This window comes from Poecile atricapillus, chromosome 8 (assembly GCF_030490865.1).
Source record: "Poecile atricapillus isolate bPoeAtr1 chromosome 8, bPoeAtr1.hap1, whole genome shotgun sequence".
In the NCBI taxonomy this organism is placed as follows: domain Eukaryota; kingdom Metazoa; phylum Chordata; class Aves; order Passeriformes; family Paridae; genus Poecile; species Poecile atricapillus.
In genome coordinates, this window is record NC_081256.1 from 17,550,654 (window position 1) to 17,571,021 (window position 20,368).

At 57.9% G+C, this 20,368-nt stretch overlaps 2 protein-coding genes across 4 annotated transcripts; one reads left to right on the plus strand and one right to left on the minus strand.

The window, feature by feature from the left end:
• Window positions 1–8,571: 8,571 nt before the first annotated feature.
• LOC131581367 (mucin-2-like) lies at window positions 8,572–15,324 on the minus strand. Of its 3 annotated transcripts, XM_058843518.1 has the most exons (6): window positions 15,036–15,319; window positions 13,220–13,906; window positions 10,481–10,852; window positions 10,146–10,265; window positions 9,762–9,847; window positions 8,575–9,541 (listed from the first exon to the last, which is right to left on the minus strand). In XM_058843518.1, exons 1-6 carry the CDS (start codon window positions 15,160–15,162, stop codon window positions 9,467–9,469), a joined length of 1,467 nt encoding a protein of 488 aa, XP_058699501.1. In that variant the 5' UTR covers window positions 15,163–15,319; the 3' UTR covers window positions 8,575–9,466. The 3 variants fall into 3 exon arrangements, with proteins under 3 accessions (XP_058699502.1, XP_058699501.1, XP_058699503.1); XM_058843519.1 differs by lacking the exon at window positions 10,146–10,265 and having other exon boundaries at window positions 8,572–9,541; window positions 15,036–15,324; XM_058843520.1 differs by lacking the exons at window positions 13,220–13,906; window positions 15,036–15,319 and adding an exon at window positions 12,009–13,183 and having other exon boundaries at window positions 8,578–9,541.
• Window positions 15,325–15,446: 122 nt separating this feature from the next.
• LOC131581362 (deoxyribodipyrimidine photo-lyase-like) lies at window positions 15,447–20,178 on the plus strand. The gene is made up of 9 exons (XM_058843511.1): window positions 15,447–15,863; window positions 16,044–16,189; window positions 16,331–16,513; window positions 16,671–16,829; window positions 17,151–17,349; window positions 17,439–17,591; window positions 17,801–17,922; window positions 18,023–18,182; window positions 18,358–20,178. The coding sequence occupies exons 1-9, from the start codon at window positions 15,632–15,634 to the stop codon at window positions 18,507–18,509; spliced, it is 1,506 nt and encodes a 501-aa protein (XP_058699494.1). The 5' UTR covers window positions 15,447–15,631; the 3' UTR covers window positions 18,510–20,178.
• The last annotated feature ends 190 nt before the right edge of the window (window positions 20,179–20,368 follow it).

Here is a 20,368-nt window from a genome sequence, read left to right on the forward strand (position 1 = left end):
TTCTGCTGCTGGCAGTCCCACATTTGTGCCAAGCTGGTCCCCAAGGCCAGGTGATGGGGGTCCTACTGGTCCATGGACTGCTGAGCTGGAGGTATCCCATGCTGAAGTCGAGTCAGTGTCTGGCCCTTTGGCTCCAGGGAGGCCGGATCCCACGGGAGCACCAGCTGCTGTTCCCCATGGCTGAGACCCACCAAAGGATGGAGACCCAGGTGCTCCCTGGGCAGCACTGAGGTCAGGGCTCACTGGTGTCTCTGCCTCAGACACAGGGCCAGCCACAGATGCCAGGGGTGGGAAAACAGCCCCAGAAGCACTGGCAGATTCACTGGGCAGGTCCCCTGTTCCTTCAGCTCCTGAGAGATCAGGCTTCATTCCAGCATTGCTGGGAGGTGCAGAGCCAGGCAAGGATCCTTGTCCCAGTGCTGGGGCTCCTCCTGTTCCATCTCCAAGTGCTGATGGGGGGGAAAGTTCAGCATGCACCATGTCCCCTGTTTCTTCTGGTGACAGCTCTCCGATGTTAGTGAGATCCTGCTGAGGGCTGACAGCTGAAGAACTTGTCTCCATGTTGGGATTTTCACTCTCTGGGTTTCCTGCCTGAGCCACATCCCCTGCACCCTCAGCCCCCGGCACTAGGCCAAGCCCTGGGACAGTTTCACCATCTGGAGAAGTTTGGGACAGACTGTCAGGGCCAGGGGCTGCAGATGACATGGGTCCTGCCTCATCACCCCTTGACACAGAAGGTGCCACCACATCACTGGGAGAGGCAATATCGGATGGGAAACCAGCACTGGGCAGTTGATCCATCCCAGCTGCTATTCCATTCCCTGCAGCGGAGCTCAGGGATGGCTCAGACTCAATCCCACTGCCTGCTCCTTCCACTGCTGGCTCTGTCGTGCTGGCTCCTTGCTCTTCTGCTGCTGGCAGTCCCACATTTGTGCCAAGCTGGTCCCCAAGGCCAGGTGATGGGGGTCCTACTGGTCCATGGACTGCTGAGCTGGAGGTATCCCATGCTGAAGTCGAGTCGGTGTCTGGCCCTTTGGCTCCAGGGAGGCCGGATCCCACAGGAGCACCAGCTGCTGTTCCCCATGGCTGAGACCCACCAAAGGATGGAGACCCAGGTGCTCCCTGGGCAGCACTGAGGTCAGGGCTCACTGGTGTCTCTGCCTCAGACACAGGGCCAGCCACAGATGCCAGGGGTGGGAAAACAGCCCCAGGAGCACTGGCAGATTCACTGGGCAGGTCCCCTGTTCCTTCAACTCCTGAGAGATCAGGCTTCATTCCAGCATTGCTGGGAGGTGCAGAGCCAGGCAAGGACCCTTGTCCCAGTGCTGGGGCTCCTCCTGTTCCATCTCCAAGTGCTGATGAGGGGGAAAGTTCAGCATTTGCCAAGTCTTGTGTCCCTCCAGTCAGCAGCTCTCCATTATCAGCAGGAAATACTGAGGGCTGAAGGGCTGGAACACTCATGTCACTCTGGATATCTTCATAGGGACTGGCATCCTCTGGACCTCCTGCCTGTGCCGTGTCCCCTACCCCCTGAGCTCCCTGACCCTGGCTCCCAGCAGTGGGCCATGCCAGTCCATCAGGTACAAAAGGCTCTGGGTTGGGGGCATCTGAATCTGAGCTCAAGCCAGTGCCAAGTCCATCAGCCTCCTGGGGAGCTCCAGCCAGCATCCCAGCGGGCTGTGACTCCCCGAGAGACGGAGACACAGCTGCTTCTGGGCCAGTAGTGAGGTCAGGACTTGCTGGTGTCTCTGCTGCACCATCAGTGTCAGGCAGGGCTCTGGCTCCAGCCTCTGGGGCTGGGTAAGCAGCCCCAGGAGCACTGGGGGTATCTGTGGAGGATGTCAGAGCATCAGGAAGCAGCGGTGGCTGTTCTCTAGTTTGGGTCTGCCATGGGGCAGGCTGGAGAGATGGACTGGCCAGATCCACAGCTGCCACGTCAGCTGAGGGCAGTGCAGTGGCTGAGACTGGGAGATTTGTGTCAGTCTCTGCTTCAGTGGGAACCCCTGGGGCCAGCAGTGAGGTGGCAGTGTCCTCTGTTTCCTCAGGTGCCACTAGTGCCCTGCTGGCTGCAGGTGACAAGGCTGAACCAGAAGGCTCTGATGACACCCCAGGAACTCCCTGCCCATCCCCATCCCCATCCCCACCATTGGATGGTGTCAGTGAAATGTCTGGGCTCAGTGCCTGGCCAGGGAGGAGGGAGGACTTCTCAGGGTTTTCCACTGTTCCTGACATCGCTGGGCTCTCTGGAGGTAGGTTGGATGGGCTGGCTGTGCTGAATTCATCATTTAGTGCATCTCCTGCATCTCCAGATTCTGAAGCCAAAGGACTTTCCTCACCAGCTGGGGCCATTTCTCTTGCTGGCTCTGGGTTAATGCCCTCAACCCTGCCCGCTGCTCCATCCTGCTGGGCTGGAAGCAGCTCCCTGGCATCAGGACTGGAGCCTGAGGAGTTGGCACTGGCTTCACCTTGAATAGCTTCAGGCAGGATTACTCCTTCCTCAACTGCTTCCTGGGCTGTGGTCAGCCCTTGGCTCAGCAGCACAGTGACACCAGCAGCTGGCTCTGGCACCCAGGTGACTGCCAGTGGAGACGTGGTGGGGAGGGATGTAGTGCCAGTACTGAGGTCTGTGTCTCCTCCTCTGTTTGCAGGGATGTCCTTGATATCCTCAAGGACAGGGGTGGTCCCCAGAGGAACATCAGGAGGAACATCTAGCTCATCATGCACTGCTTCTGGGGTGACAGCGGGGTGCTGTGGGGTGATGGCAGCAGCAGTTGTGGCCATATTGGGAGCAGCTGAATTTCCCTCAGTACTCTGAGTGGCGTTAGGAGCCTGGGTCCCATTCACGGAAGCTGGCACCGAGGAGCTGTGTTCGCTTGTCACCGTCACTGGATCCGTCTCAGTCCAGGGAGGGAAGGTCTCAGCATCAGCTGCTGTGGAGCTCATCTCTGTTGTGAGGGTAGTATGGGGCCACTCGTCCTCTGTTGTCATGGGGAAAGCTGTCCCCACAGTAAAGGACCCATCGGTAGTGACAGGGACAGCAGCAACAGCCCCGAGCCCTGCAGAGAAGCACAAAGTGGAATGTTCCAGTGGGAGCTGGAGCTGGCAGCCTGCCAGGCTCAGACACCTCTCTGTGAGAATCACAAAGCTCCCACCACTTCTTAAACCTCTTCTGCCTCATCCCATAGCCTTACAAGGCCCTGATTTAAAAGCCAAGGAGTGCAGTGTGGGCTGCCTTGGGTACAGCACTGCACAGCATCTCTTGCATCTTCAGCATCAGCAGCTGGCAGCTGAGACAGGACACAACTCACCACAGGTCAGGGAGAGGCACTGGTGCAAGCATGGAGGCAAAAGCAGCTGCTGAAACCCAGTCCAGACATGGGATGCCCGGCCACTGGGTAGAGCTGGAGCCCAGTAAGTCTAGTTCATAGCCCTGGGGGTGTCTGTGGAGCTCTGCCACCTCAGGGCAACCCTCAGCCCTCTTTCCATCGCTGAAGGGACAGCTCTGAGCACAATCACTTCTGCACAGCCTGGGGGCCTTCTGTGTTTTTTTCACCTTTCGGGTGTCTGAGGGACATTTAAATAACTTTACCCAAAGCCCACTGTCAGACAGAAAAGCCAAGGCTTAGGGAAGCCTTCCCTGACTGCAGACGGATTCTGATCTGCTGCACTTAAAGCAGGTTCAATAAAACTCTCCTGGGCTGGGCACCTGCCTGCTCCTGCCCCATCCCTCTTGCCTCCAGCTGACTGAAGGCACCAGGGGTTCCCTGCCCAGGGAATATTTGCAATCTCCCAGGACCTGCTTAGAGTTCTCTCTTCCTGCTGCCAAAATCCTAACCCACATCCAGGAGCTCTCCTGAAAGGAGGAGACACCTGCCCACATCCCAGACGTGTCTCCCAGAACCTACTGGCACCCATGGGTGGCGTTTCACACGGTCTTATTTTTAGGACAGGGACGCAGGCTCTGGGGCGACCAGGCTGCCGCCGTTGGCTCCGTGAGGAGCCGGGTGGATCTGCTGACGCTTGGCTTTAGGGAGCTTCAATTAGGAGAGATGGAGGGCACCCCGATGGCAAGATCCAGCAGGGCTTTCCCGCAGCCTGACAGCCCCAGCCTGTTCCCAATCCTGGTGCTCCAGTTTGTCAGGTTCCCCCTGACAGGCAGCCAGATCTCCCTGCAGCAGAGGTGCCTCCAACCTCACCACCAGCTCAGCTCATTAGCTCCCAGGTAGCTTGTGCAGGGTCATTAATGAACATCAGCTCCTGTGCCAGACCAGTCCTCGAGGGGTCCATCCTCTGCTAGACCCACATTCCCTTTCCTGGCAGGCTGCTTCAGTGTCATCTTCCCTGGCTGGAAAAGGCTCGTTGTACCAGCCCCCTCAGCCAAAGGAACACAGCAGCTTCTGTCACCATCTCAGGGAAAACAAAGTACATCAGTCAAATCACCCAGTTCAGTCTGGCCCACTCACCCCTAATTCTCACCCTAAAAACAGGGTAAATCCCTGTTTTATCTTAATTCTTCAGTGTGGAGCAGGAAACACCATCTTCCCCACACACCCATTCATGGGAAGTTTGTGTGAGAGGGGCCCCAGCATTGAGCACCAGCATTTGCTCTTCCCTGGGATGTGGGAGGGGTGGGAGCATCCCTGGGTCCCGCTCTGCCGGCTGGTTTCCCTTGGCTCCTTTGCTGGAGGGGTACACAGCTGCCTGCAGGCTTCCGGGCCGGGCTCTCATCTCTCCCACAGCTCCACGCCTGCAGCCAGCCCCTTGGGGTGATGCCTGCCCTGTAAAATGCTTTTCCAGCTCTTTGGCTGTAATGACTTGAAAGGACTGGTCGAAAGAGGAGTTTCCAGTACAGCCAGGAGTGAAAGGCATCTCACAGTGTACCTGCTGCACCCTGACAGGGCTCAGGTAGCACATGGGCTAGCAGAAAAATATAGGACGTACCGTGCAGAATCCATGTGCAGCATCCCAGGAAGGTGGAAAGTGTCCATCCCCTGGTCCCCATGCCTCAGGCCTCCACACAGGCAGAGCACTAGGAAGCTCAAAGGGAGGAGAGAGCAGCAAGGTGCAGCTCCCTCTGTCCCTCCCTGCCTGCCTCTCCTGCAGAGCTGGAGTCCCACAGGTGCTCCTGCTCCCTCCTATTTATAGGGAGGCAGAAGGAGGCAGGTTGCCGACGTCCTCTCCCGCCCCCGCTCCCTTCCCTCCAATGTCCCTGTCACCCTTCCCTTCCGGTGGAGCCCTCCCCTTCCCAAGGGTTGGATGCCCTGTTCAGGTGGGGCATGGGCTGGGGTGTGCCCAAAGCCCACCCTGCAGGGACCCCTGTCTCCCCAGGGAGCTGGGTGCAGGCTGGTGCAGCTCCCTGGGCTGCCAGCACCTGAAGGTGAAGCTGAGCCCAGAGCAGTGTGTGGCACTGCCAACAGTGGCATGGCACTCACCCCACAGACCCCAGAGAACCTGCTCCACATGCAGGGTATGAGGCCACAGAGCAGTATGTGGTGGTGACAGGACAATGCCAGCTGGTGTCAGCTGTGAGGACACCATGGACACTAAAATCACCAGCTGAGCCACGTCTCAGCCCAGAGCAAGGCAGGACACAAGTCTCCACTTGGGTCCCTGGGAGCAGAGGCAGGTTATAAAGCAGGGAGAAGCATGGCTGGGGGGAGGCCCTGGGGTGTCAGTGGAATTCCACAGTGCTCAGCTGCAACCAGAAGCACTGGGTTCAGAGCCCCAGCACATGCCAGTGGGGTTTGAAACCTGCACCTCAGCCTGGGCACAGCAGTGCTGGGGTGCTAGGAGCGGGTAAATGATCCAGGGAAGCTTCTCTGCAAGGTTGGACCAGCATCTCCAGAGGATGGAGCAAGAGAAGGAACAGACCAAGACCCCCTTCTCTGCTGTGGGGATCCCCTGAGTCACTTCACCCCTATGTCTCACCCCCCTCCTCCTGGAGCAGCAATTCCTGCACACCCCCTTGAGAACTGCTGCCAGCTCCCCTGTGAACAGCATTATGCAAACTCCCACCACTACACGGTTTTGTAGTCAATTAAACACTCCTTAACCAGAAATGCCCCCAGGCAACTCCTGCAAAGTGTTATGAGGGGTGTTAGGCAGTACACAGTGTCCTGCTGGAGTCGGGCACAGCACACCAAGTGACACCCCGACCCACCACGGGGCGGCATGGATGGGGAACTGCCCGGGGAGGCCAAGTCACGCCTGATCAAACACCATCCTGTAACACCCACACATTACCCCCGGCAGTGGGAACAGGGCACACACCATAAACTGGGGGGCAGCGCCACTCACCTGGAACTAAACACCTGCCCACCAAAAATGCCACTGTGGGTGTGAAGCTGGGGGGGGACAGTGCACTGGGGGTCTTGCAATGCAGATCATGGGGTGACTGACCCATCAGTGACCACCTGAGCAGTGACCACACCAGGGCTGATGAAGCATTTGAGAGATGTAAACCTGCCGTGGGAGAGCAGTTCCTGCCTGTGCTGACGATGCTGTATCACTTTGGAAAGCAACCCCAACAGGGAATACATGCTGACACTGAAGACTGTTGCTCCAGATGGTGTTTGAGGTGCAAAATGTGGTGGGAACCACAGGGATTGTTGCAAACATGTTGCTCAGCATAGAGGAAAACAACTCAGCTGAAGAAAGGTGCTGGCCCCAGCCTGCCTGCGAGCTCCTGTGTTCCACAGAGGCAAACACTCTGAGACCCTCATGCCTGCAACTCCTGCCCATGCTGGCCCCCAGAAGTGCTCATCTCCCAGCAGTCACGGGGCTGACAAACCCAACTTATCCCTCTGTCAGGCGTTGGCACACCATCCCAAGAATACCTACAGCCACCAAGGGAAGCCTCATCTTGAGGACAGTGCCCTGTTATCAGTCTGGTGATAACACTCTGGGAAGGGGCTTTTTATTGATCTTTTTGCTATGTTTGAAACCAAGGTCCTGGCAAAGTGCTGGTTCCTGTAAGAGTCATTAATCTGCTGTTACCAAAGACCAAAGCATCATGTGGGCACTGGAACCCTTCAGGAGCCTGTAGCCAAGGGGCAATTCCATGAATCCCAGCACCCAGGGGCTCTGCACCATCCAGCATGGCAGAGCATGGCCCAGCACAGTGCCTTATCAGCTTTCCTGGAATTAATGGGCTGGTTGTTCCAGTCCTGTGGAGAACACAGCATCTCCTACTGGCTCCCCTCCAGCCTCCTGGCAAGGGCATTTGGAGAGAGCTCAGGGGTGGCAATGGGGGAAACCAGGTTATCCATCAACCCCAAAGGTTCTGGATGACTTGGCATGCTGGGTGTGTTGCAACACCCTCCTGCCAAAGAGTGGGAGCTGGGCTATAGCCAGCAGCAGGGTGAAGGGAAGGGGGCACTGGAAGGGACACCTGAGTCATAAGGGACTTGAGACATGCCCCATGATGCTGCCAGGTCCTCCAAAAGTGACAGTCACGCTGGGCACAAGATTTGTTCCTTTGGACAATGCTGTGAGATTGGAGTGTACTACAGCAGAGAGGCTGAGAACTCTTTTGTGGACTGGGAAAGCAGCAGGACTTGGCTCCAGTCTCCCAAGCCCCTCTGGTCAGCAGTCTGTGGCAGGCAAGCAGCCACGGGGTGAAGGTGGCACCTCAAGGACAGCAGGCACAGAGAGTACAGGCAGTGTCAGGGGCTTGTCAGAGCTCTGTGCCACCACTGCCTGGGCAGTGACACCACTCCCATGGGAGCCACATCCTCCCACTGTGTCCCTCTTGTCCCTCCCAGGCTGGTGGCAGAGTGGATGTCCTGGTTTAGGGTGTCCCCCTAGGACAGGGGACCAGGGCATCTCCTCCCCACACAACCCCCCCAACCACGGTTACGGTGGAAGGCAGCTGTGCCAGCAGAGAACAGTGAGTACCCTGGTCACCTTTTCATCCCAGCACTTCAGGACCTTTTCCTCCCTTTGTGACGCAGTTTGGCTCCATTACCCCAGCCTTGGCACTCAGCCATGTCCCGGGGTCTGAAGTTATGGATTCAACAGCCGGAGAAAACAGCCCAGTGGGACGCGACGTGGGAGGACTCTTGGCCCAGCTCCAAGGCGTAGGCAGACCACAAGGATTTCTTTCCCAGCACCCCACCAGACAGCCAGCACAGGGACCCCTTCCAACAGGCTTTGCCCTACTCCCCGGCTCCTTGCCCAGCTGCTAAGGGAGCTCTCTCAGTCTCAATGGGTCCAACAAGCCCACAAAAGCCAGGCAGCATCCTAAAGAGCAAAGGGGCCACCATGGAATGCAAGGGGAACCCCAAATGGGAGCATCCTGACAAGCTGCCTGGGCACAGCCTCCAGCCCAGCCTCTCCCAGGCCCTGTGAACTGGCAGGCAGCTGGGTGATCCCACAGTGTCTCTCCCCATCCTGTCCAGCTGCTGGCTCCTTCCCAGCCGGCTGACAATCCAGGCAGCCTGAGAGAAGTCCCCAGGTTAGGAATCCCACAGCCCCACACACCCCCTCCCAGCCCTCCCTGTGCCGGGGCAATGAGGGCTGCCAGTGAGAAGCAGGGATCAGCCAAAAACAACCCCTGACACGCAACAAGGCTATTTTGCTAATTATTTCAGTTTTCAATCTCCAGGTGAGGTGGCTTGTTTAGGCTAATAATTGCTTCAGTTGGATTTTATCTGGCTAATTAATCAGTTAATAAATGACTTTGCTGCAGGGGGACAGATGTTGCAGCCTTCTCCTTAGTTGGGGACTGGAAAAAACAGGGAAGGAGCACTGCCCATGGGATTTCTACAGCTCCACAGTACACAGGGCTGTCCCTGCAGCTGTGGGGTGTCATGGGGCAGAGAGCCCCAAAGCAGAGGCCACCAGTCTGCCAGGGTGCTGAGCCATCAGCCAACACTGAGCCTGTCTAGCCATGCAAAGCTTTTGGGACTCAGCTTTCCTCACCGTTACTTCCAATACATGACAAAGCTGAAAATTGGGAAAGGCAACTTAGAAAATAAAGAAGTCATTACTTCAACACAGAAAAACATGGAATTTCTATTTACTGCCCAGCATGGGTGTTCTCCTCTCTCAGCAATATCACAGGTGAGCCTTGGGCACAGCAGTACTGGGGGTTTCAGGTCTCCTTCCTCTCATTCCTCTGTCCCCAGGGTGGCTTTGATGGCTGAGCCAGCTCACTCCCAGATATAAAAGCCCAGTCCCGTGGGGTTCCCTTCTCCCAGCCCCCCAGCAGACCTGGAGGGGGTCCCACCACAGGAATCAGGTCTGGAGCAGGGTGGTGGGAGGGCTCAGGCTCTTCAGACAGGCTGTGGGATGGGGCAGGAGGGGCACTGGGGGTCCTCTCGGGGTACAGAGTGAAGAACAGGAGGCTCCAGGTCCAGGAGGAGCTGTATGGGATTCCCCAGGGGCCTGTACCACCAAGAAGTGAGGAGCTGGGAGCAGGGGTCCCAGCAATCCAGGCGGGAGCAGGCTGGGCGAGGGGCAGCGGTCAAGTCCTCCTCTTCCCTCGCCACGCCAGTGCCAGGCCAGCACACGGGAATGCTGTCTGCAGGTCCTCACGGAGCTGGGGGGAAAGAACAGACATCAAACTGTGCCAGGGGCGTTTCCTAATCCCTGTCCCCACACAGAAGGGGCCTGATCCTGGACTATGGCAGACAAAGGAGGGTCTCCCCTTAATCTGAAAGGGCTCTGGATGACATTCAGTGCAAGATGCAGCCATTCCCCCTCCCTGAGTGAACCACAGCTGGCAGATGCAGAGTGGGATCTCCTCCTGCACACCTCACCTTGGACAACACCAGCTCCTGCACCGTGGTGTTCCCCAGGTCCAGAGGGGTGGTTAGCCGCAGAGACAGAAAGAGGTGAGATGCACCTAGGGATTGAAAATAGGACTATGGTCATTTTCCTTGAGCCCTGAGCTGTGCCAGAGGGCCTGGGGGTGTCTCCCCAGGGTTGCTGGCACAGACACAGAACGTCCTCCCAGGTTAATTGTGTCATGGACACACTACACTGTCAGAACAAGCCTCTCACTGTACAGCAAATCACATGTACCCCAAAGCATCAGCACCTCCACACTGAGGGCACAGCAAGAAGAGTGGGGCTCCAGGACCCCCTGCACTGACCCCAAGCAGTGATGCTGGGGTGGTGATGCCCACGGGCACTGCACTTACTGGTGTTGGACGAGCCAGAGGGGCAGACTGGTGGCAGCGTTGGCAGGTCTGTAGGTGTGCTGAGGGTAGGAGCCTCTGAGGTCTGGGCTGAGCTGGTGGCAGGGGAAGTGGGTTCAGTGCCTGGGAAAAGCAATGTTAGGTTAGTGCTGTCTGCAGAGGTTCAGGATGCTCCTGCAGATGGGGACAGGCCTAAGTGAAGCTGCCTATGTGAAGCCACCCAAAGACCTGGGATTCCTATGGGGATTTGTCACCCTGACCATGTCCCTGCCTCCAGGTGCCCCCCAGCTGAACCCACCCGTGGCTGCACTGGGGGGTCCCAGATACTGTCAGGGTACCTGGAGTCAACTCCACAGTTGAGGGGAAGATTTCAGGGGTGGTCTCGTCTGGGAAGCTTGAAGAGGGAGTGCTCACGGGGTCTGATGTGTTGATAACAGGGCTGGCTGTGGTATCTGCCAGGGTTGCCAAGGACTCGGCTGAATCTTCTGTAGTTGTGGTGGGAGAAGGCACAGTGGGAGGCGAGGTATTGCCAGTCTCTGCGGATGTGCTGGACTCCTCTGAGGTGGAGGCTTCTGTTCCAGGGCTGGAGGAAAGGAGGGTGGCTGTGGTGGTGGAGTCAGTGGTAGGCAGCAGTGCTGAGCTCTCCATAGGTGTTGAGGAGGTAGGGAGAGCTGGGGACACAGTTGCTGTCACACCCATGGCAGTGGTCTCTGCAAAGAGTTGGGACAATGAGATGCACAAGGGGTGGTGGTGAAAGGCTGAGTCTGTGGCTGTGCTGGGGATGGTGCAGCATCACCACCACAGTGAGTTCCTTGAGGAACTCAGAGCTGCATCAGTTATGGAGCACTGGGAATGGGAGTTTGCTGTCCTGCATGGATCAAACACTCAGATCTCTTCAATGGCTATAACCAGGCAGACCACATAAATGCCCAGCCTGACAAAGCAGGAACAAGCCATGGCCATCACTGGTTTCGGGGCAGAAACTCCTCTAGGCGCCAGTCCTGAGACCCATTCCACCATCTTCACCCATCCCTGGAGGAAGTCAGACAAACCCGTCTGACAGGAAGAGCCGAGCAGGAACTGGTGACCGTGAGACGGTCTGGAAATGCAGCAGCAGCAGTTTAAACAAACCCTCTGTGCTGCAGATAGTCAGGAACTGATAGCGGTGGGTGTAAATAATGGCAAAGGGGGAAGCAGCCCCACAAAGGAAAAAATCCCAGCTTGCAGCTCAGGATGAGCCATTAGAGACGTGCTGTGACCCACAAAAGCTCTGGGAGGAGGGGGTGGGATGCAGGAGGGCTGTCCTGTCTTCCACTAAGGTCTGTACTGGAGCAGTGTGCTGTCCCCAGAAAAGCCCAGGGATCAGTAATCCTCTCCAAAGGACAGGTAGGACAGCCTGGCTGCCTGGACCTTTGTCAAGGGGTGTCTGTGAGGTGGTGGCTTTGGGATAGCAGACTGGATTCCCCAGTGATCCCAGCACAAACCCCGTGAGTTTGAGGCTCTGCTCACATGAGGACAGGAAACCAAACCACAAGCTGACATCTGCTTTCAGCCAACCCAGCCAGAAACTTCCAAAGCCCCTGGCAGCCATGCCCTCCCTGCACACAGCTGCTGGTTAAATGAAAATACAGAGAAGGGCAAAGGTCTGGCCCCAGCCCTTGCCAGGTGAGTGTCTGCACAGAAGGGCCTCATCATCACAAAAGGAGAAGCAGCAAGTCCACCTCTGCTTCCCATTCAAGAAGCAGGAAACAGCCCCCACAGCATTCCACCCGTGCACCCCAGAGGTGCCACCCCTCCTCCCTGGGGAATGATGCTCCCCGCTCACCCCCCACCCTGTGGAGAGCATCGCATCCCGCTCACCCTTACCCAGAGCCAGGTGCAGCACGGCGAGGCAGGTGAGGCTCAGCAGCAGCAGCAGGGGCAGGGGCAGCCCCCCTCTCTGCCCAGCCATGTCCAGGTGAGCGGGAGCTGACAAACCCCCGCAGGCACTGCTCTGAGTGCTCCCCACAGCCCCAGCACTGGGGTTTCCACGTCTCCTTCACCCAGCAGAGGAGCATCCAGGTGGGTCCTTTTACCCTCCAGGTGCTGGCAGTGAGGCAGTGGGTTCCACCTGACACGGACACTCCCAGGGACTGGTGCAATGCCCAGCAAACATCAACTGCACAGCTGGACCCAGAACAGCCACAAAAAGTGGGCAGGGCAGGCCACCGAGGCCACCACTACCACAGACCTGGCTCCCGTGGCTGTCTTCTGCCTGCTGTGGAGGGGTGACAAGGGAAAAAAGCCCAGGGATGAGCCAGGCTGCCTGGAACCCCGCACTTCACCACAGGGGTGATGTTTGGTGATGGCTCCCAGCACCAACGCCCTCAGGAGACAGCAGTCAGCTCTGTCTGAGCGCAAGGAACTGGCCAAGAGAACGGGCGGAGCTCAGGAAGGGCGTGCTCCAGGCTGAGGGTTTGTCCCCTGGGCTGTCTGTACAGGCATCACTTCCCCGTGTCACGGCGTATCACGGCTGAAGTGCACTGCTGACAGCTGGGGCTGCTTCCTTCTTCACAGGGTCAGGGACAAGAACACTTGGAGGCGGCTGCAGGCCCTGGGCCAGGTGTTGGTGTTCCGCAGGCAGGCAGGCATGCTGGAGGATTGTCAGGGCATAGGCACCCTGCTGCTGAACAGCTACATGGGGGCACTGCCAGGGCACGGGCACACAGAGGCCATCACCAGGGTACCGGCACTCTGATGAGGTGCTCTCACACCGTAGGCATCGGGCCAGGGTGCAGGTACTCAGTGAGGATACAGCAGGTCTGCTGGGGGACAGTCACACTCCTTGGGGTGCAGGGTCCATAGACTGTCCAGAGGGTGTGTTCATACAGGCCCAGTGCCGAGGGCACAGCCACACGGCACTACTGTCACAGCACAGCACAGGTCCCCAGCCTGGGACCCACCCACTGGCCTGCAGACCCTGGAGACTGGGTGGCCCCTAGGGGAAGAAGCCAAGTGCCTGGCTGAGCAAGATGGGAGATCCCATGGGGATTTACCACCCTGAACCTGCCCTCTGGGTGCCCCGTAGCTGCACTCACCTGCAGTGCCACTGTGGGTCTCTGGTTCTCTTGGGGTGGAGGTACCAGGGATGGTCCTAGGCGTGATCCCAGCTGGCTGGTGGGGAACAGGCGTGTTCCCAGGGACCTCTGTGGTGGTAACAAGGAAGGCCACGGTGTCTGATGGGGTGATCAAGGGCCTATCTGAAGTGTCTGTCACTCCTGAGGTCGTGGAAAAAGAGGCAGTGCTGGTCCCTGGGGATGTGCTGCCAAGGAGTGTGGTCATGGCTAGCCCTTGATGGGTGCTGGTGGCGGTGGAGGAGAGAAGAGAAGAGGTGGGGGGACGCAGCATGCTCATTTCAACTCCAAATGAGCTGACAGCCAGGGCTGTGCTGGTCCCCATAGACATGAAAGTGGCAGTCTTGTCACAGTTGGGTGTCATGGCCACAGAGGTTGGAGTTGGTGTGCTGGTGGTGGTGACCCCCAGCCCTGCTGGGGTACTGCTGCTGGTGGTGGGTCCCAGCCCAGGTGACACAGGAGTGCTGTGAGCTGTGCTGCCCCTTGCCTGTGCTGTGGTGACGTTGGATGCTACCGGGCTGCTCCGCTGAGCTGTAGAAGCACTGGATGTGAAGGCATCCATTGGCATCTCTGGGGTGGAGATTGCAGGACGAGAGGAAGGGAAGGTGGCTGCAGCGCTTGAGCTGGTGTTGGGAAGCAGTGCCATGGTCTCTGTGGGTGTCAAGGAGGTTGGGAGAGTCAGGGATGTAGGATTTGTCATATCTTTGACAGTGGTCCCTGTAAAGAGGTGGGAAAGGGCACACAAGGGCTGGCAGTGGAAGGCTGGGCCCACAGCTGTGCTATCGCCATGAACTACACAAGTCTTGCATCAGCCATGGATCATCAGGAGTGGGGATTCCCTGTCCTGTATGGATCAAGCACATGGATTCCCTGACTAGCAACATGGCAATCAGCCAGGCAGACCACATAAATGCCCAGCCTGACAAAGCAGGAACAAGCCATGGCCATCACTGGTTTCGGGGCAGAAACTCCTCTAGGCGCCAGTCCTGAGACCCATTCCACCATCTTCACCCATCCCTGGAGGAAGTCAGACAAACCCGTCTGACAGGAAGAGCCGAGCAGGAACTGGTGACCGTGAGACGGTCTGGAAATGCAGCAGCAGCAGTTTAAACAAACCCTCTGTGCTGCAGATAGTCAGGAACTGATAGCGGTGGGTGTAAATAACGGCAAAGGGGGAATGCTTTGTGGAACTAGGCCCACAAAGGAAAAAATCCCAGCTTGCAGCTCAGGGCAAGTCTATGAGAGACTTGTTGCAGCCCACAGAAGCTCTGGGGGGAGGGGGTTGAGGGGTGCAGCAGGAGCTCAAGGCTCTCAGGAGGTTCAAACTGGGTTTATTCCCAGTGCTCCATTCAAGACTGCTCTTACTTTGTATCAAGTGCAAATGTTGGGATTGCATTTGAAGTTTTCCAGGCCTAGTCCATCCCAGTGAGGTTGCCATCTGAGCAGGGCCATTTGGTGCTACTGTGCAGGTTGCAGCAAAGGCAATGAGCCCAGCAAGGCCCAAGGCTCAGCAAGGGGGTCCAGCTGGGCCTAAGATCTTCTCTCCCCAGATGGAGACCCACATCAGAGGCAAAAGAAATAGAGCTTGCTGGTTGTGCTCTATAAAGCACTGCCCTGTTTGCTCACTAGGACAGGGCTGAGATGTTGGAGAGCAAACAGCAACCAAAGTGTTTCCCCTCTGTGGGTGAAGTCACCCCAGGGCCAGCCACCACCCTGGAGAACGATGCTTCTCACTCAACCCCCAGCCCATGGATAGCTCCACATACCGCTCAGCCCTTACCCAGCGGGAGATCCAGCACAGCAAGGCTCAGCAGCAGCAGCAGGGGCAGCCCTCCCGTGCCCCGAGTCATGTCCAAAGCCAGCAGCCCAATGCCTTGAGTGGTGGGGGACCTGAGGACACAGGGCATGCGGAAGGTGCCAGCAGGGAACTACCGAGTGATGGCTGAAGGCAGTCGGAGCTGCTTCCTTGTTCCCGGGCACAGGGAGGGGCTCACTGACACCCCTCCCGGGGCAGGTGCAGCGCCCCGGGGCCATCGCTGCAGCACCTGCGCCCGTGTGCGGGGGGCGGTGCCGGTGGCGGAGCCGCGCCCCTCGGGACACGGCCACACCCATGGGCACGCCCTTCGCACCCGCCCTCGGCTTGTGTAACACTCGGGGGCCGCGTGGCTGCCAGGTAGGGATCCGGATCCCAGGTATCGGGACCAGGAGCGGAGCGGATCATCCTTATTCCCCGGTTCCCGAGGAGCAGGCTGGGCAGGGGACCAGCATCCCCCGGGCTCCGGGGGCGGACCGCGGCCCGGGATTCGCGAGGAAGCTCGGGGGCTGAGTGCGGCCCGTTTTCCTCTCGCAGCCACGCTGCTCCGGGCGGTGCTGAGGATGCGGCGGGGACAGGGGAAGCGAAAGGCCGAGGTCACCGAGGCGTCGTGCGTGTCTCGGAGGAGGACGGAGGAAGAGGAGGCGATACAGGAGGCCCGTCGGAGGGCGGCCCCGTCCGTTCGAGAGTTCAAGTACAACAAAAAGCGCGTTCGTCTTGTCTCGCAGGGCTCGGACCTGAAGGATGATGCTCGGTGCATCCTTTACTGGATGTGCCGGGATCAGCGAGTGCAAGGTACCAGCTGGTGGAAGGGGCTCTCATGGGTGGTAAAAGCGCTGGTCCCCTCCTTCGGTAACTTTGGTGCTGGTCCCACTCTCTACAGGGAGGGGTTGAGGGGAAACCCCCTGTGAAACCCCATTCCCATCCTGTCAGTGGAGCACCCTCCTGACGCTGCCCTGTTTACTTCCCTCCCAGATAACTGGGCTTTCCTTTACGCCCAGCGCCTGGCCCTCAAACAGGAGCTGCCTCTGCACGTCTGCTTCTGCTTGGTGCCCAGATTTCTGGAGGCCACCATCCGCCACTACAGGTTCATGCTGAGGGGCCTGCAGGAGGTAGCAGAGGTACAACCAGGGGATGCCCACGCTAGGTGGGACGGGGATCCTGGGGAAGGCGGGAGGCAGATCCCTCCCTTCAGCAGATGGTGGTTGGGGGGGGTTTGCAGAGCCATGAACTGTCCCACAGCCATTTCTCTGTCGCTGCAGGAGTGTGCAGAACTGAACATCTCCTTCCATTTGCTGCTGGGTTATGCCAAGGATGTGTTGCCCGCGTTTGTAGCAGAGCATGGCGTGGGTGGGCTGGTGACAGACTTCAGTCCCCTCCGCCTCCCCCGGCAGTGGGTAGAGGACGTCAGGGAACGGTTGCCAGAGGATGTGCCATTTGCACAGGTGGGTGCCAGCACTCTGGGAATAGAAAACTGACTGCTGAGATGTGGGACAGACTTGTCTCCTGTGTCTTGTGCACTGGAGTTGAGCAGAAAGCAGGTGTGTCATATTGACAGGATTGTTTGCTTCTCACATCCTTCTCCACGGCTTTGCTTCCCAGGTTGATGCCCACAACATCGTGCCCTGCTGGGTCGCCTCCCCCAAGCAGGAGTACAGTGCCAGGACCATCCGGGGCAAGATCCACGCTCAGCTCCCCGAGTTCCTCACTGAGTTTCCCCCTGTTGTTCGTCACCCACATCCGCCCTCCTGCCCAGCAGAGGTACCAGTGGGAGACACTCCAAACCCATTCACGGCCAGGTCTCAGAGAGTTTCATAGGTCCTTTGTGATCCTGGGAGGGGTTGGCAGGGAATGAGGACAGTGACCTGCCTGAGGTCACACACAGATGGTGTGGAGATGAGGATGCCCTGGGAAAAGGGAGGTTCCCACCTCATTCTTTCAATTCCCACATCTCTGCTGTGCAGAGGCCTAGTTAAGAGGAGGAGGCTGGCATGGACTGGGGACTTGGCTGGTTGGGGACATAACAGTCAGGGCTTGCTGAAAAGATTCTGCAGATGCACTCACCACTTGGTCGCCACCCAGCCCATCGCTTGGGAGGCCTGTTATTCCAGCTTGCAGGTAGACCACTCCGTGAAGGAGGTGGAGTGGGCAACCCCTGGCACAGCTGCAGGGATGGCTGTGCTGAAGTCCTTCATTGCAGAGCGGCTGAAATCCTTCAGCACCCACAGGAATGATCCCAACAAGGCGGCTCTCAGCAACCTGTCCCCATGGCTTCACTTTGGTGAGTATCCCAGGCTTCCCACTCTGCATCAGGACTGAGCATTGTGGCTGGGACCAGCATCCTGACCTGCTCCTTCCCCATGTCCTCAGGCCAGGTTTCTACCCAAAGAGCCATCCTGGAGGTGCAGAAGCACCGGCGCAATTACAAGGACTCAGTGGATGCATTTGTGGAGGAGGCTGTGGTGCGGCGGGAGCTGGCTGAAAACTTCTGCTACTACAACGAGAACTACGACAGTGTGCAGGGTAACATCCTGGGTCACATGGGCCATGCTGGGTACCCAACTGGTCACTCCAACTTGGCAATCCCAGTTCTGCTGGGAGAAGGGCTGTGGGGACACTAATGTCCCACCATTTGGTCTCTTCTGGAGGTAGGACAGAAGCTGATGAGTGCCCTCAGTAGCCCCGTTCTCAGAACAGGTTGCTCAGTGCTGCTCCTCATCTCTTGCTCACAGGTGCCTATGACTGGGCACAAACCACCCTGAAGCTCCACGCCAAAGACAAGAGGCCTTATCTGTACAGTCTGCAGGAGCTGGAGCAGGGGACCACACATGACCCACTCTGGAACGCTGCCCAGGTACTGCCCTACATCTTCCCCACAAAATGCTGAACTTTTTTCCGAGGTGCAGAGGTGATTTGCCATGGGCTGACCCTTATGGCTGTCTCTATCCCCACAGCTGCAAATGGTCCAGGAGGGCAAGATGCACGGCTTCCTGCGGATGTACTGGGCCAAGAAGATCCTGGAGTGGACACACTCCCCTGAGGAGGCCCTGCAGTTTGCCATCTACCTCAACGACCGCTACGAGCTGGACGGGAGGGACCCCAATGGATATGTAGGCAAGCTGCAGGATGGGGACACGGGGTGGGAGGCCTTAGCTGTGATGGCCAAGGCTTCAGTGGGGGCTCTCTGAAGGCAACTCCAGCCCATTCTGCTTTGCACCCACATCCCACTTGCTCTCTGGGTGCCTCAAGCAAGGGGGAGAGCTGACACCTCTATCCCTGTGCCTGGCAGGCTGCCTGTGGTCCATCTGCGGCATTCACGACCAGGGCTGGGCGGAGCGGCCCATCTTTGGGAAGATTCGCTACATGAACTACGCCGGCTGCAAGCGCAAGTTTGACGTCGACCAGTTTGAGCGTCGCTATGCCCCCACACACTCCCAGTGACCCTCTGTGCTGGGGCAGATGTGCCTTTGCCAAGTTGCCAGCTTGCAGGGAGTGCCCTGGGATGTTGAAGGGCTCCCTGTAGCAGCAGCACGCTGCAGTGTTTTGCAGGTCTTTGCCATCATCCGCTGCTTGAGCTGGGATAGCTGCTGGAGCCCTTCTGCTGCCACAGGTTTGCTGGCAGCTGGGAGAGCCCATCCTCGGCATGCCTGTTCCTGACAGACCTTCTTTACAACCACTGTCCTCAGGAGTAGCCCAGGTCACTATTGCTGCTGGTAACCACAGCTGACATTTGGACTGAGCACGTTGTTTCTAGGGAAAAGCCCCCGGGAAGAGGCTCTCTGTGGAGACAGTGCTGGGCTGTCAGACACATCTTTCTACAGTTGTGTTAAAGTTTACAGTTTCTAACCCCTGTGTTGATGGTGTTTATGGGGAGATGCACAACACTGCTGTGAAGGAAGAGCTGGGTGGCATGGAATGGGGACAGGGCAGCCAGGGCCAGGCCTCTGGGCCCTTCTGCCAGGAGCAAAGGCAGGCTCTGGAAGGGGACAGGCATTAGAGAGCCCCTCACTCAGTAGCTTGTACCTGTGGCTCTGAGTCCAGGGGGCAGTTGTACCAGGCCACAGACCAGATGAATTAGTCAAGGGGTATCAACAATAACTCCCTCCCAGTGACTGCATCACCAGCTGCACAAGATGTCCCTGCCCTCGCTCCTTGCCAGCAGCAGCACACCTGCCTGCCCCATCACAGTGCAGTACATGCCATTACCCCACCTGAAACAATGTCACAACACAACCAGACTCCCTATTAACTGAGTTTATTTAAGGACGGCATTTTAATTACTGTGCAATAATAATCCCATTGTGAGGACTCCAGTTGACAGCCAGAGCAGCCCCCAGCTCTCCATCCCAAGGGGCTCCCTGTCTTGGCCAGTTCCAGTGTTAGTTGTAGCGGTCAGTGCTGGGCAGCAGTGTCAGTGCTGGGCACAATCTTGCCCTGGAGACCTGTGCCAGGTTTGTGAGTCCTACTGCTTCCACACACTGTCCATGGCGGGAGGGTGGAAACCATAACTAAGCCAGAATTCCTTCCCTCTTCTCAAAAAGTACTCAGTGCTTCTAGAAAGGGACCTGGGCAGCCTCTCAGCTGCTGTCCCATGACATTAAAGTGCTTCAAACAAAATAGGGTGGATGGAGGTGTGCTGCCAGTCAAATCCAGGGAAGGGGGCCCCAGGTCTGAGCAGCAGCAGAAGGGCTCAGCTTGGGGACAGGGAAGACCAAGGCAGACCAACATCTGGCAGCAGCAGGGCTGTCAGAGTCAGAAGAGCAGCTGCTCTGCTGGGGAAAAGCAGAAGCAAGACACAAGGCAGCACAAACCCCAGGGGAGCAAGTGGAGAAGTGAACCTTGCTTCCAGGACTTGGTCAGGATGCTGCAGGCAGGGCAGAAATGCTGTGGCCTGCAGCCACCCTCCCTGATCCAGCCCTGCAGCCACCTCTCCTGGTCCCAGCCTCCTCCCCTCTTTCCAACCCTGCTGTCCCCACAGGAAGAGCCCATGAGGGGTCACATCCCAGCCTGGAAATCAGGGCATGTGCTGAAAGAGTCCTGGCCCTTGAGGCCTCCTGCCTCCTGCTCTGGTCCCTCAACACCCTCCTTGCACATACAGAGGCCATTCCATCCTTCCTAACACTCCACATCCCACCTGTGCTGAGGTGGTGCTGGACATGCCATGGCCAAAGCATCCCCCCACGATGCAGAGGCACCTCCTTAACTGGGCATAGAGCTCATCTTGTCCCACTGGCTCTGACCCTGACCCTGCAGAGCTGTCACTTGTGGCTCTGCATCAGTGAGGAACCAGTCCTTGGCAG